The sequence below is a fragment of the Panthera onca genome, chromosome B4 (genome assembly GCF_046562875.1).
Source record: "Panthera onca isolate mPanOnc1 chromosome B4, mPanOnc1 haplotype 2, whole genome shotgun sequence".
NCBI classification, from domain to species: Eukaryota; Metazoa; Chordata; class Mammalia; order Carnivora; family Felidae; genus Panthera; species Panthera onca.
Window position 1 is genome coordinate 127,787,365 of NC_138345.1, and position 14,940 is coordinate 127,802,304.

The following is a 14,940-nucleotide window of genomic DNA, read 5'->3' on the forward strand; positions in this document are numbered from 1 at the left end:
CCGTTGGGAAATCCAACTCACGCTACTGATGGAGAATACATTTGGGGGAGGCGGAGTGAGCAGAGCAGAGGGGAAAAGATTAGTCTGGACAGAGACTGCTGTTGTGTTAGGGAGAGGTCACAAGAGCTCAGAGTGGGATGGTGGCAGGGGAGACGGGAGACCAGCTAGGATGTGGAGTGGACAGACACACAGTGAGGAAGAGGGGCTGTCAAAGACGAACTCTTGGTTCTGGGGGTGCAGGTAAGCAGACAGATAATGGTGCTACAGCCAAGAGATGCTCAGGCTGCAGGGAGTAGGCAGATCACGGTTTAGGGTTTGCAGAGCTGGATTATGCATAAATCATTATTACTGTGATCATCAATTATGGCCAAATTATGTGTACAAAATGGTTTCACACCCATTGTCCTTACAGGATTCGGACAAGAGTCTCATGGGATACAGGATGGTGGGAGATGGGTGCTAACTGGTAGGGAGATAAAATGCAGGTGTTCAGGACCTTGCACAGTGTAGCTGGGAGCAAAGGTCACACTAGAGGACAGGACACTGAAGACAGCATCCTTTGGAACACATCAGATTGTTTTTGTTTTTTGTTTTTATTCCTATTTTTTAAGCCATGGAATCACCAATTCAAATGGATAAAAATCCAGTATATAAAGTAATAAACAACAGGTCCACCTGGATTAAAGTGGTCATGGGAGAGTCAGAGCACCAACCCTCCTTCCCCCATCTCGTTCAAGACCTCAGGGAAGCCCTGCGTCCCCAGGAGATTATAGCCCTTGCTATACTCCTTGCCTTACTCCTTCAGTTTCCCAATGGTCCACAGGTTTCCTAACAGGCCATATAATCCAGAGTATTTTAATCCTATGTTGCCTTGGCTGCAGAGGGGAGTGTATGGGGCATTTTCAAGAACTTGCATTTCAGGCACCGCTGGGCCTTCATAGGAATTATCTTGTTCAGGCTCTGACTTGGTGGCCGGCCCTGATCGAGCCAGGGCTCAGGACCCAAATCAGATGGTTCTTCAATGGCAAGTGAGGATATGAACCTGGGGTTTTGTTCATCTACTTTTGTGTTTTCTTAAAGAGTAGGGTGTACAGGCTTACAAGGGACATGGCACAGGATAGTCCCAAAAAGGAGAACGAAGAAGGAGGCAGGAGCATCCGTGAGCACCAGGCGCTGTGCCTCCCCTCCCGCTGCTTTTCCCCACTGTGTTGGCGCTTAGACCCTGGGAGACAGAGAGGCTTGCTTTCACCTTAATTAGTGCAGCAATTTGCTAAATTCTGTTTTTCCCTTTTAAGAGTGTTAATCAATTTTAGCTCAGAATAGATTGGAATGGCACACAAATTACCACGACAATCCCCAAATGCTAAATTCTGAACATCTCGATCAACCTCAGAGCCTGAAATATGGGAAAATCAGAAACTCCGGCCGGCATCTCTGTGATCTATTTAAAATGTTATGGCTCCGAAATGAAAAGATAATGGCTTTATGAGGTTTGGAACAAGCAATTTGCTCGAATCTGCCTCATGCCTAGGTGTTTAGTCCTTCCCAAGGTGACTGGAGATAGAACATCAACATATTTCTGCAAAGTTACATGTTCCTCTAACAACAGCAATTTGTTAAATCCACAAGCATTGCAGGGTACCAACTGTGCACTAGAAATTAGAAAGGGGTAAGACGTGCTCCCCGCCCCCTCCCCCATTAAGAAGGTTCTAAACTAAAGCGGTAGACAGACACATGAATAGAGAACATCTTCCTCTTTTCTGGAGAGGTCAGGGAAGGTTCTCGGAGGAGGTGCCAATGCCGCAGCGTCCTGCAGGGTGAGGAGGAGTTGTGAAAAGGCAGGTGCAAGGGCAGGCCAGATAGAAGGAACACCATCAGCAAAGGCTCCAACACGGGAGAGCCAGCAGGGACCAGAGGTGGTTTCTTAGAGCGGAGTATGGGACTGGAAGAAGAGTCAAGAGCCAGAAGCAGGACTTCTTAATGAGACCGTGAATCTCAGTCCTGATGCAACAATGTGGCACAACAGATGGATTCTAAGCAAGGAAATGGCATGACCAAATGAGTCTCGTTTGGTGAAACCCTCCAGTCCAACACAGTCTGTGCTATTTATTCAGCATAATCTTTTAAAGCACATTGACACATATTCTCTCATTTTTGCCTATTAATTATCCAATTGAGGTTGATATTATAATCACCTTTTCACTGATGAGAAACAGACAAAGCAAAGGTCTAAGTTATTTGCTTTCTATCTTATGACCAGTAAATGACAACATACGAATTACAACCCGGGCCCATCTGACTCTGAGTTCAGCACTGACCTCACTGGGGAGCAGAATTCTCTAGAACGGCCACCACCAGGCCAATGGCCTCCACCTCTAAAGAAAGCCCTGGTGGCCAGAACCGCACAGACCAACATGGATTCTGTGCTGAGGACGTGGTTGCTCTAATGCTTTCCGCAGTCAAATCTGATGCGGGTGGCAAACAACCTTCATTATACTCTGGATGTTTCCAGTTGAAAGCTGAGATTTCCTCCCCTGCCAGTCTGCTGAACCACAACCAGGAAAAGCTTCCAGCATGAGGAGCTGAGGGGGCCACCTCTCCCCTCCCGCCTGTACCTTGAGCTCGTCCGCATTGTAGAAGTCTACACGTACGGCGGGCACCATCCACGTCTGGAAGAGCGTCGCCAGGATCTGCTCTGCGATGGAGTCGGCGATGAGGTGGAAGTGGAGAGGGTTCCGTCTGTAGGAAGCGGGGAGAAGACGGGTCAGCAGGGAGAGTTCCAGCCATAGAATCACATGCTTACCAATTTCACAGCAGCTGTGAAAGTCAGTCAGGCACGTTACCAACCCAGCGCTAAAAAGGAGAGAAGGCATCTCACGCAACCTCAGGATTTCAGAGAGGGTAAAATCATTGGTAACGCTCCATCCAAGCCAACCAGCATACCTGTTACTAGTATATTTGTGTTTCCAGAAATCTTAAGCATATGTAACAATTTGGTCAAACGGTATCTGCATTGGTTTCAGAAGCACATGGACAGAGAAGGGTCTCTGGACTGGCTGAACGCAACTGGGAAGATTCTGAGTTCTGTTTTCTGCTTGCTCCTCTCTAAAAGAAACCTAGGCATCCAAGACGGCATCACCAGGGGCTCCCATCACTGAATGTCAGCTTACCCTCACTTAACATTCCTACAGCTTTTCTTTGTTCCACCTCCATCAACCAGCCAGTACTGAGGCAGTACCCAAAATACAAACTAGCATTACACATGGGAAAAGCTTCCGGAGTCAACCAGAAATGGGTTCAAGTCCCAACTGTGGTATTTATTAGTGGGGATTCTGAGCATGTCACTTCTATTTCTTCACTGCTGCTGCTTCATTCTGTAAAACGTTGAGAAACATCTCATCGGGCTACTGTGTCGATAAGTATAATATATGATGCATATCAATAATAAACACAGATAGGACAATAAATAGCAGATATGTTCTCTTGAGAAAGTACCAGGCACAAAGCCATAGTTCAATCCAGGAGGACTACTCTCATAAATACTATCGAGCTAGTAAAAACAGCAGCATAAATTGTAACACCATGCATGAGCACCTTTGGGAAATCTAAAGATGAGAATGACCTGGTCCCCCTGACTTCAAGGAGCTCATAGTCTTTAGAGGGACGGAGGATCCACAATTAAATACAAACACAAGGTGGAACATAACGTTGGTAACAACCACAATAGAACACAATGTTCTATGGGAGTAAAGAAAAAGAAGGGCTAATTCTGACTGGCTCAGGAGTACAAGGAAGAGTTGGGGGAGCAATACCTCAAAAGATAAAGGGGTTTGAAAGGAAGCAAAGGGAGAGGGGGACACAATCCAAGGAGAGTAACAGGAGACTATGGCCAGAGCCGAGGGGCGTGCCAGGAGTATGTGGGGACAAGCGGTTAGCTGGGACCCAAGGGTCAGAGCAAAGGAGGACAAAGTGCAGGAAGTGCAGTGAACGCCCAGTTAAAGAGTCCAGACTTCATCAGTGAGGCGTGGTAGCAACATGACTGATTTCAGCTCTTGGCCCCCCGTGCAGCCTCTCCCCAGCCCTGCTCTAGACCCTCCCTCAGATTCCCATGCTCCCATGCTGTCTTCACCTAGGCCTTTGCATATTTGGTTTGCTCTGTAAGAAACCTTCTTGCATTTGCTCCTTTGATAACTACTTATTGAGCACCTACTACTTACCGGGAGATGAGAAGGATGCTGGGGACAAGGTAAGACACACCATCGCTGCTGTTGGAAATCTCATGGTCTGGCCCTCTCCTCTCCCACCATTCACGCTGCCCAGTCAGCATCTATCTCTTATCCAGCCTTCAGTTCTGAGGTCTACCACCATTTTCTCCTAGAGTCCTTCCCTGACTACCCATGACTGGGTCAGGGGCCTTCCCAACGAAAAGCCATCTTAGTGCCATGTACCCACCCTTAGGTTTTGATCACTTGTTTACCTGTCTAGATCCTCACATGACTGTGAGCTTAGGGAGGTCAAGGATTGTGCCAGTCACGTTCAAGTGGATCACCTTATGATGTAGCTCCGTGCATGGAATGCAGGAAGAGTTCAATAAATGAACTGAATGGATGGATGGGTGATGGAAAGTGGACAGATAAGGGGAACCAAGGTGGACACATCATTTGGAAGACGGGACTAGGTGAATGTGAAATGAGGATCTGAGTAGGACTGAGTCTGGGGAAGAACAATAAGGGAGCTGAATCTAGAGGGATTTTAGGAAAAGAGATCTTAGATATGGGGGGAAATGGAGAAAAAGAAGCAGAAGGGGACACTGAGGTTCCTGGGTTGGTGGTGATATCTCCAGGACAGGGGATAGGAGAAGAAAGGTATATTGGAGGAAGATGATGGGTTTGGGATTGGAGGTACCAAGTTTAAGATGAGGGTGGTAAAGCCAGATGGAGCTGAATGGATGAGTCTGGACCCAAAGGCAATTATTATCCAAGGCCAACCTACCATCTACATAACAGGTGCTCAAGGGTGACAAACAGAATAAATGAATACAAGACCCAATCAGCACTGCAGAATTTCTCCACAGGGACCCATTGCCTGAAAAGTGCAAATTTGCCCATAAGCTACCTATAGTCAAGGGGAAGGGGCACACCTGCCCTACAACATTCCCTGGAAGCCCTAAGAAGCTTCCCCATAAGAAGCTACCAGGTGGCCCGAGGGAGGACTGATGCCAGTGGCGGGGGCATGTTTATCAGCCAGTGACTTGCCTGAAAGCTAAGTGAGAGGCAGCTCATCAGAGTCACTGGGAAGACACATGGGTCCATTTAGCCCTCAGTGTTGGCACGGCCACCCTTCCACCCACAGGAGCCACAACGGAGACTTATGCATCCAGAATGGATAAAGGTAAGCCTTTGTAACTGTCAGTTTGCATTTGTATCCACAATAGAGGAACGGCGTAATTTTAGACACCGAATGGCAACACCAAACAGACCAACCTTAATATGTTTGTTCCAACACGATCACGCTGTCCACACATCTGTATCTCCATGTGCAGCTTGCTCTCCAGGGAATACTCGCCCCTACTTAGAGGTCCCACGAATTCCTGTTCATCCTTCAAACTTCCCTTTTTAAGTCATTTCCTCCAGGACACCTCCTATAAGCCCTCCCTCGTCCTTTTTCCTGCTAACCTGGCATCTCATACGAAAAACATGACTAACATTCCTAGCACGGCACTACGATACTTATTCAAACATGTGGCTCCTTGTCTCTACTACGAGGCCCCCAAGGACAGAAACCATGTTTTCACCTCCATCTTCAGTGCCCTGCAGAAAGCCTGGCACATAACAGGGGCTCAACAAACACTTGTGCAACAGGAAAAGAAAGCCAACGTCCCTCCTTCTAGGCCACCATTAACTTTACCGTAAGAATGGTAACAACAGTCAATGGCAGTCTACATCAGTGCTTCGGAGCTGGGGGCTCTGCTCCAGAATGTCTGGAGTGGAGCCCTGGCTGCACGAACTGCTAACTGAAGGCCCAGAAGCACATCACTTCATCTTTCTAGGCATCAATCTATTCATCTCCAAATCAAGAATGGTAATGGTAAGTAAACAATACCACACTGTGCAGACTAAGTAACATAATGTATATAATTTTTTTAATGTTTATTTATTTTTGAGACAGAGAGAGAGAGAGAGAGAGAGAGAGAGAGAATGAGTGGGGGAGGGGCAGAGAGAGGGAAACGAAGAATCCGCAGCAAGCTCCAGGCTCTGAGCTGTCAGCACAGAGCCTGACACGGGGTTCAAACTCATGAACCACAAGATGGTGACCTGAGCTGAAGTCGGATGCTTAACTGACTGAGTCACCCACGTGACCCAGCATAATGTATATATAAGGTGTTTAGCAAAGTGCCTGGTGTGTAAGATTTCAACGTATGTTAACCCCCGGTATGGTCTGAATGTTGGTGCCCTGCCTGCTCAAATTCCTATGTCAAACCCTAGCCCCTAAGGTGAAGGTGTCAAGACGTGGGGCCTTTGGGCCCTACTCCCAAAGCAGGTGAGGGTAGAGTCCCACTGAAAGGGATTAGCGCCCTTAGAAAAGAGGCCCCAGAGAGCTCCCCCTCTCCTTCCATCATAGGATGCAGACAGAAGTCAGCAACGTGTAACCGAAAAGCAGGAAGGCAGGCTCCCCCCAGAGCCAGACCACGCTGGTGCCTGACCCTGGATTCCCAGCCTCCAGGACTGAGAGGAACCAACATCTGTTGTCTATGAGCCCTACCCCGTCTGTGGTATTTTGTTATAACACCCTGAGTGGATGGGGCCACCATTACCAGTGTTAACTCGGGGAACTTATTTTCTCTACTGCTTTACATCACTTTTCAAATGAAGTAATTTCAATAAGTCCCTCCATCCATAACCCCCAAAATGAGTTGAATGAATAAACATGCAACAAAGAGCTGTCAAGCAGTAAGTACAAGTAAGGCATAACAGGGATTTAGGTGACTCAGGAACTGGAACTCTCCTCTCTTCGGGAAGCTAACAGGCTGGCAGAAACAGAGACAGAGAGGACGCAAATAACTAAATAAACATTGGAACACGGGTGGGCCGGAACACTGGGCTACCTCACACAACTGCTAAGTTTGGGAACTGCACACCTCCCGGGGAGACATTTGAACGGACAGTAAGTGAAGGGTATCCTTGGAGTTGGGTGGTGAGCAACTGTGCAACTGTACGGGATGGCTCTGCAAGGAGACACAGAAAAGCTACAGGAGTGGAAGAGGCTACTTCTCCATGGTGGAGAATCTAGGATGTTTGCATGGACTGCGTGGCTGTTAAACCAGACATTCAGGTAAGAAAAGATGGGAGGATGAAGGCGTTCTGCAGGGGTGACAGAATCAGGAAAGGGACAGAGGCAGGGAAGTACACAGCATGTCTATGACGGAACAACAGTTTTATCTGGGTTGATCACACTGCTGCATTTGGTGGACACCTCCTGCATGCCAGGAATAGGGAGGATAAAAAGAAAAAATTAAAGTCCTAACGGAAGGCTGAGCCAGCGTGTGTGACCTCTTAAGATCCATGACTTTCATTCTCTAAGAGAAAGAGACCCAGACAAGACTTGGGTGCCGAGCAGGAAGGAGATCAAAGCTGTAATTCAGGACGTTAATCTGGCAACAGAGCAGAGGATGCACCAGCATGGAAAGAGCAATAGGCCCACAGAGGGCACAGAGAGCGCTTGTGTGAGGCTTTCCCCTTACAAGCTCTCACTCTGGTCTATTGCAAGTATCTCCCCAGAATGAAGAATCAATCCAGAGAGACACTTAGCTCATCTTTAGGGCAAAACTAGCTGTTTGCTTGGCCAAAGGGGTCCATGTGCCTCATTAGAAGACTATGAAAATGTTTAATCAGAGGGCACACCAGGGTCCCCAGTCCAGGGGACCATGGAGGACCTGGCATTTTGCTGACGATCTCCGCAATCCAACGCAGCTCACCAGCAGCTTGGTCTCACTCCCTGGAGGCAGAATGCCTGGAAAGGCTCTACTGAGCTCCGCCTTCCACACCACCGTGAGAATGTGGGTCCTGTCAACTGCACCTCTCGGCAGCCACAGGACAAGCATGTGAAAACACTGCCCAGACCACTTTGTTTCAAGTTTCTGTGTAAACCAGAATGTTTCCCTTGAGCTTTAATCTATAAATCCAACCATCAACTAGACGGTCCCACCTTCATGCCCACAGACCACTCAGAATCAAGATGGCCTAATTACAACCCTCCTAATACCAGGTTACTACGAGTTTTGTAGACTGTTCAGTACCCGTCTTCCCTCAAGAATGTAAGCTCCATGAGGACAGACATTTGGCTGTGATCCATGGTGCAGCTAGCTCTCAGAACGACACCGGGCATATTAAATAGGGGCCTCTTATACATGTCTGTCTTCCGGGATTCCCTGCTGGGGTTAAAGGCACATTATTCAACGTGGGAGTACTGCTTGGGCTCCTTCCCGGCCCATCTCCCACACCCCCTATCAATTCCATGCCCTGAGAGGCAGCTCAGCCCAGTGGTCAGGAGCCAGATCTCTACAGCCAAATTGCCTGGCTGCTTCTTATCATGGTTTGTCACAAAGTAATGATATGAAGTTGAGCAAGCCACTTAGTCTTAGAGTCTCAGCTTCTTAGGTTGTTATTATCAGATTGACTTAAAATGTATGAAACACTTAGAACAGTGACCCACAAGGAGTAAGGACTTAACACACATTAGCATTTATTAGCCTTTCTGCTCTTTGGTGAGATCTCATCAATATATTCACCCCTTCTCTCATAGGGTCTCTGTGCTGGTTCCCTCCAACAGATCCTCTGTCCTGTAAGCCCTCAACTCCCTCCAAAATGATCACACAACCCCCTGCTCACTGTACGATGAGTAGCGTCCAGCCTCCTGCTTGGAGCTAGCAGGACCTTTGATAATCTCACCCTGTCCACCTCTCCAAGCTCACGTCTTCCTACTCCCTCCTCAAACCTGCATTCCAATCATTCTCTTCCCCAGACCTGCATGTGACCAATTCCTCTCCCTCTTCAGGAATAAAGAGTGACCTGCTCAGGGAGGCCCTTCATGGCCATTCCCTCCAAAGTGCCCCCTCCCTCCCCTATGGCTCTCCACCACATTGCTTCTTCCTAGCACTTCTTTTTATTTTTATTGTTTAAAAAATTTTTTTAATGTTTTATTTTTGAGAGACAGAGAGACAAAGTATGAGCAGGGGAGCGGCAGGGAGAGAGGGTGACACAGAATCCCAAGCATGTTCCAGGCTCCGAGCTGTCAGCACAGAGCCCGATGAGGGGCTCGAACTCACAAACTGTGAGATCACAGCCTGAACTGAAGCAGGATGCCTAACCGACTGAGCCACCCAAGCGCCCCATCTTCCTAGCACTGCTTAGCACTGGAAATCTCTACATTCATCTTCAGGTCTACCTCCTGCCCACCACTAGAATGTGAGCTGTGTAGGGTGGAGTTTCGCTATTTCACAACACACCGCCCTCATTTTCTCTCTGTACAAACCCAGTGCTAAGCGAGTGCCTAGTTGTGGGTACAGATTAATCACATTTTCCTGCAGGCTTGTGTGCTTGCTGTCTCTCTTCCTTAACCACGTTCATGTTCCCTCCCTACCTGCGCTTCTAGCCTTCTGTGGTCAAGTTTCAGCACCACTGCTCCGGGGAAGCTATTCCACTAGATCAGATGCCCTCCTTTGTGCTTCTCATGGACGCCGGGGCTCAAAACACATGTGACCGCAATAATCTACTGACACTCACTTCTCTGTTTCCTGCTAGATGGAGTCTAGGCACTGGGATTGTATTTTGTGAATAATCTTATCCTCAGAGTTTCAATAGCCCCGTAGATGTAACATCCAGTACCTGTTTATTGAAAGAATAAATAAACAGACAATAATTACCAAAGAGATCCAAATGTTCTCACGGTTTGACACAGTTACCTGGATGTTACAAGTAGAGGCACTTATAAGAAAATGATGGAGTAAATCTTTTAGCATTGGGTTATAGAATGGTTTCTTTTTCTTTTTTTAATTTTGTTTTCATGTTTATTTATTTATTTTGAAATTTTTTTTATGTTTTTATTTATTTTTGAGACAGAGAGAGAGCATGAGCAGGAGAGGAGCAGAGAGAGAGGGAGACACAGAATCTGAAGCAGGCTCCAGGCTCTGAACTCTCAGCACAGAGCCCAATGCGGGGCTTGAACTCACAAACTGTGAGATCATGACCTGAGCCGAAGTCGGATGCCCACTCGACTGAGCCACCCAGGTGCCCATCATGTTTATTTATTTATTTTGAGAGACAGAGACAGAGCGCAAGCAGGGGAGGGGCAGTGACAGAGGGAGAGAGAGAGAATCCCAAGCAGGATTGGATTGGGGCTCAATGTTGCAAATCACAAGATCTTGACCTCAGCCAAAATCAAGAGCTGGATGCTTAACAGACTGAGCCACCCAGGCGTTCCAGGGAATGGTTTCTTTGACACAAAATCCAAAGCACAATCAACAAAAGAAAAAATGAACTGGTTTTCGTCAGAATTTAAAACATCTGTGTTTCACAGGACACCATCAAGAAACTAGAAAAGATAATCTCAGAATGGGAGTAAAAATTTGCAAAGCTTTTCATAAAGGACCTGTAGTCATAATATATAAAGATCTTCTACAACTCAAACACTAAGCAAGCTGATCAAAAACTGAGTGAAGGATCTGAACAGCTATTTCTCACAGAGGAGATACGATGGCCAACGAGCACAAGGAAAGATACTCCACATCGTCAGTCACCAGGAGATGGCAATCAAAACCACAAAATACCAGTTCACAGCCACTAACATGGCTCAAACAATAATAATGAAAAAAAAAGGACAATAACAAGCGTCGGTGAGGATGTGGGGAGACTGGAGTCCTCATTTGTTAGTAGAGAGATGATGTTAGTGAGAGATGGTGTAGCTGCTTTGGACACAGGTTCTTGGAGTTTCTCTAAATATTAAGCATAAAAAGTTACCACCACTGAGCTCCACAGCAGTCCTACTCCTAGTTATACACAAAACCCGTGTTCACACAAAAGCATGCACACAAACCTTTGTAGTAGCATGATCCGTAACAGTCACGAAGCGGAAACAACCTTGATGGCCACCAAGTGATGAACGGACTAACAAAACGTGCTCGAGCCACGCAGTGGAATGTTACTGGCAATGAAGCGCAATAAAGCACAGACACGGGCCACAACACGGATGGAAACATGATGCCAAGGGAAACAAGCCACTCACGAAAGACTAAATAGTAGAAGGTCCCATTTCTACAAAATGTCCAGAACAAATACATCCACGGGAACAGAAAGACAAGTGGCCGCTGGGGGATGGAAGAAGGGGAAACAGGGCAAGACTCTGCATGGGTACAAGGGCTTCTGAGGGTATAGAAATGGTCTAATATTAGGAAGCAGCGATGGATGGACAACTCTGAATATTAAAACCCAATAAGCAGGGTGTACACATTTAAGGAGTGAACGCTATAGTATGTGAATCAAATCCCAATACTTATTCATTTGCTTGTGATGGGATGTGACCTGTGGGTTTGGGGGAGGAAAGTAGACCCGGTCCACTCGGCGGTCTCTGGCTTCCTTCCTCAGGGAGCCGTGTTGTACAATAAACGGTCCGCCACATGGGGAAGGCCAGCCTCTGACTGGGAGGGAAACTCAACTGGTTGGGACAAAAAAGAGCCCAATTGTGCCCACATTTGAAAGAACATCCCACAGCCCAGAGCAAACTGCACTAAAGGTGACATGTCAATCTCCAGGTGTGACTTCTGAGTCTTACTTTACTTTCAGTTCCTAGCTCAGGAAGGCGTGAACTCGTTGTGTGTATGTGTGTGTATTTAATGTTTGTTTTTGAGAGACACAGAGATGGAGCACACGCGGGGGAGGGGCAGAGAGAGACACACACAGAATCTGAAGCAGGCTCCAGGCTCTGAGCTGTCAGCACAGAGCCCGACGCGGGGCTCGAACCCATGAACCAGGAGATCGTGATCTGAGCCCAAGTGGGACACTTAACCAACTGAGCCACCCGGGTGGCCCAAGGAATAGTTTTAATGATACGGCGCCTTCAAATTCCAAAATCAGCCAAAGGCCGAGAGCCTGCCACCTATTCTCTTTTGTTCAGTGGGAGATTAGCAAGAGTTAGATGTTAACGACACATTCACACCAACAGAACTTTACCAAGGGAAGGATAAGCACTTATCCAGAATTTCTTACTATTCACACGCACACACACACACACACACACACACACACACACACACACACACAAAGATAATTTCCTCGATAGATGATTCATTGTTATTTAATTTTATTTCTGTACAACATCTAAAACAGTCTTTTATACCAGCTGCCAATTATATATGCATTTGGGGAGCATTGCTTTGAGCCCATGAGAAAAGGCTTCTATGTGAACAGGCCAGAATATCTTAATATAGAACGGGTCCCATGTAGCTTGCCGGGGACCTGAACGACACAGACGTTAAGTCTGGTCTATATTCAGACCAGATCACGCTTTGACAACAAAGAAAGAAGCAAGTGCATGTTTTATCTTCAGCAGAGCCTGCGGACTTCGCTTATAATGAGCAATGCTCCTGCCGCCTCTGATTTCCTTAACTGCTCCCCTGGTCCAGGTTGGGATGCCGTAAATATGGTAATACAAAGAGCAAAGATGATTAAACCCCAGCTTTCTCCCTGCCTTTCCTTTCTTATCTTGTCAGGAATGTGCCACAGCCCCTACAAGGCAATCTAGGGTCTGCTTTTATTAAAATACACAGGGACATCTGAGCTGAAATAATCCTTAATTATTAAGTTTACAATGGAATGGCAATTTTTAGAAAAAGAAAGAGCCTGTGACAGCGGCTCCAATGCTCAGTGAATCTGTTACACTTGGAGATTTAATACAACTTATTGCAGAAAAACACAGCCGCCAGAATGAGGGTTTCTCGGTGTGCGTTCCCAGTTAGAAGGAAGAGAGGTAGCACTGATCATGTGGGAGGGTTCAAGGACAAATCAGCATCACATCAGAAGAGCTCTCCGTGGGAGAAATACAGAGCAACTTTCCAAAAACAAACAAACAAAAAGGCCTCATGGATTCCAGGCTTTGGCACAACCAAGGTTAGAATCCCAGGAGCATCATTTACTCACCTGTGACCTTGAACAAGCTATTTAACCTCTGTGAGCCCCAGTTTCCTCATCCATTTGTGGGGACAGTGGCATCTACTGTACCGGGTTGGGATGAAGGTCAAATACAATGGCCTATGTGATGTCTGGTATCTGAACTACACACATCACTTTTCTTTGGCACATGTACGTGCATGACCAAATAGCATAGGTATCCTACCCGTTCGAAGATATCACATGACCATAGCACTTTCTCTTTTCCCTAAGTTTACTGAGGTCGAGTTGACAAAAACTATATATTTAAGGTATACATTAAATATATTACGAACGTTTAAGGTGATGTTTTTACATATGTGTGGAATGTGAAATAATCACCACAATCAAGCTAATTAAGTTAACCATCACCTCACAGTTACCACTTCCTTTCCTCCGTGCTTTTTTCTTAAGTTTTACAAGAACACTAATGTCTTTAAAACCTTTAAAACAATAGCCTTTAAAACCACTATTTATTTTATACTCAGCACCTCAAAAATACATACTTCAGTGGAGGGATGAAAGGGTGATTACAGAGATCATAGTAGCAATAACAATGTCCAAAAGGTCACCCAAAATGATGATTAAAAACAGAAAGAATAATGATATTCAAAATAGTAACCCCCCCCCCCCCCCCCCCGCCACCCCAGTTGAGGGCTCAGACTCTGAAGCTAGACTGACTGGGTACCAACCCATATCTGAGCATCCTGCGACTCTGAGCTAGGACTTAACATGAATTCTCAGCTTCCTCATCTCTAAAAGGGGTGATAACAGTACCCACCTCCTGGAGTCACAGGAACATTAAATGCATTAATATCTGAAAAACACTTAGAGCAGAGCCTGATATAGAGTGAGAGCTACATTTATATTTGTTCAATAAACAGAATACAGGGGTGCCTGACTGGCTCAGTGGTTAAGTGCCCATCTCTTGATTTCAGCTCAAGTCATGATCCCAGTGTCGTGGGATCGAGCCCCATGCCGGGCTCCATCTGAGCTTAGGGTTCTCCCTCTCTCCTGTTCTGTCCCTCTCCCCAGCTCCCATGCTCTCTCTCTCTCTGTCTCTCAAAAAAAAAAAAAAAAATACAGAAATGTTTCACATAGATTATCTCTGTTGACAGTCAAGCAGGGCTGTAAGAAAGGTTACAGAACAAGCCAAAGCTCTAAGTACAGAGACTTCACTAGGGTCACCTGGCTCATAGATGGCAAGACCAAAATCAGAACCTACTTCTGTTTGTTTGTTTTATTCAAATCCTAGGTTCTTCCCTTCACAAGCTAGACTCTACTTGTATAATAAGCTTAAGCCTGAATAAGCAATAACACAATTAGAGACGGATACTTGGCACAAATAGGCTGTTTTACCCTCCATGTTCTTCAGGGGCACGAGTGAAGTTAAAAAAAAAAACAAAAAACAAAACAAAAACAAAAATCCAGCTGCTTGATATGCAAAGTAAGGGAAATCACCCAGCTTCTTCCTGCCAACAGGACTATACAGTGTAAGAATCAGTAGATCATTCCAGCAAACAAATATTAAATTTTTACAAGCTGGCCCACCTTCCTGCCCAGGAGGTAAACACTTAGCTACTAAGTAATTTTTTTTCCCCCGCTCTGCTCACTAAAAGCTTAGCTTCCTTGAAGAACAGCTACACTTCCCAGTTTATTTGCAAATGGGATTGGAGTTACAGGCCCCCAATTTCCTTTAAAAGCCCTTCCATGGACACATATTGTGCTATTCTCTATGAGA

General features: G+C 46.3%; 1 protein-coding gene across 3 annotated transcripts in view; it reads right to left on the reverse strand.

Moving 5' to 3' along the window:
• The window catches only part of LARGE1 (LARGE xylosyl- and glucuronyltransferase 1), a 541,763-nt gene that overhangs the window by 260,655 nt on the left and 266,168 nt on the right, over positions 1–14,940 (reverse strand). For all 3 annotated transcript variants that reach the window (XM_060656501.3, XM_078449495.2, XM_078449496.2), the window contains exon 5: positions 2,616–2,739. In XM_060656501.3, coding sequence (XP_060512484.2) covers positions 2,616–2,739 — 124 coding nt within the window. The remainder of the gene's footprint in view (positions 1–2,615; positions 2,740–14,940) is intronic.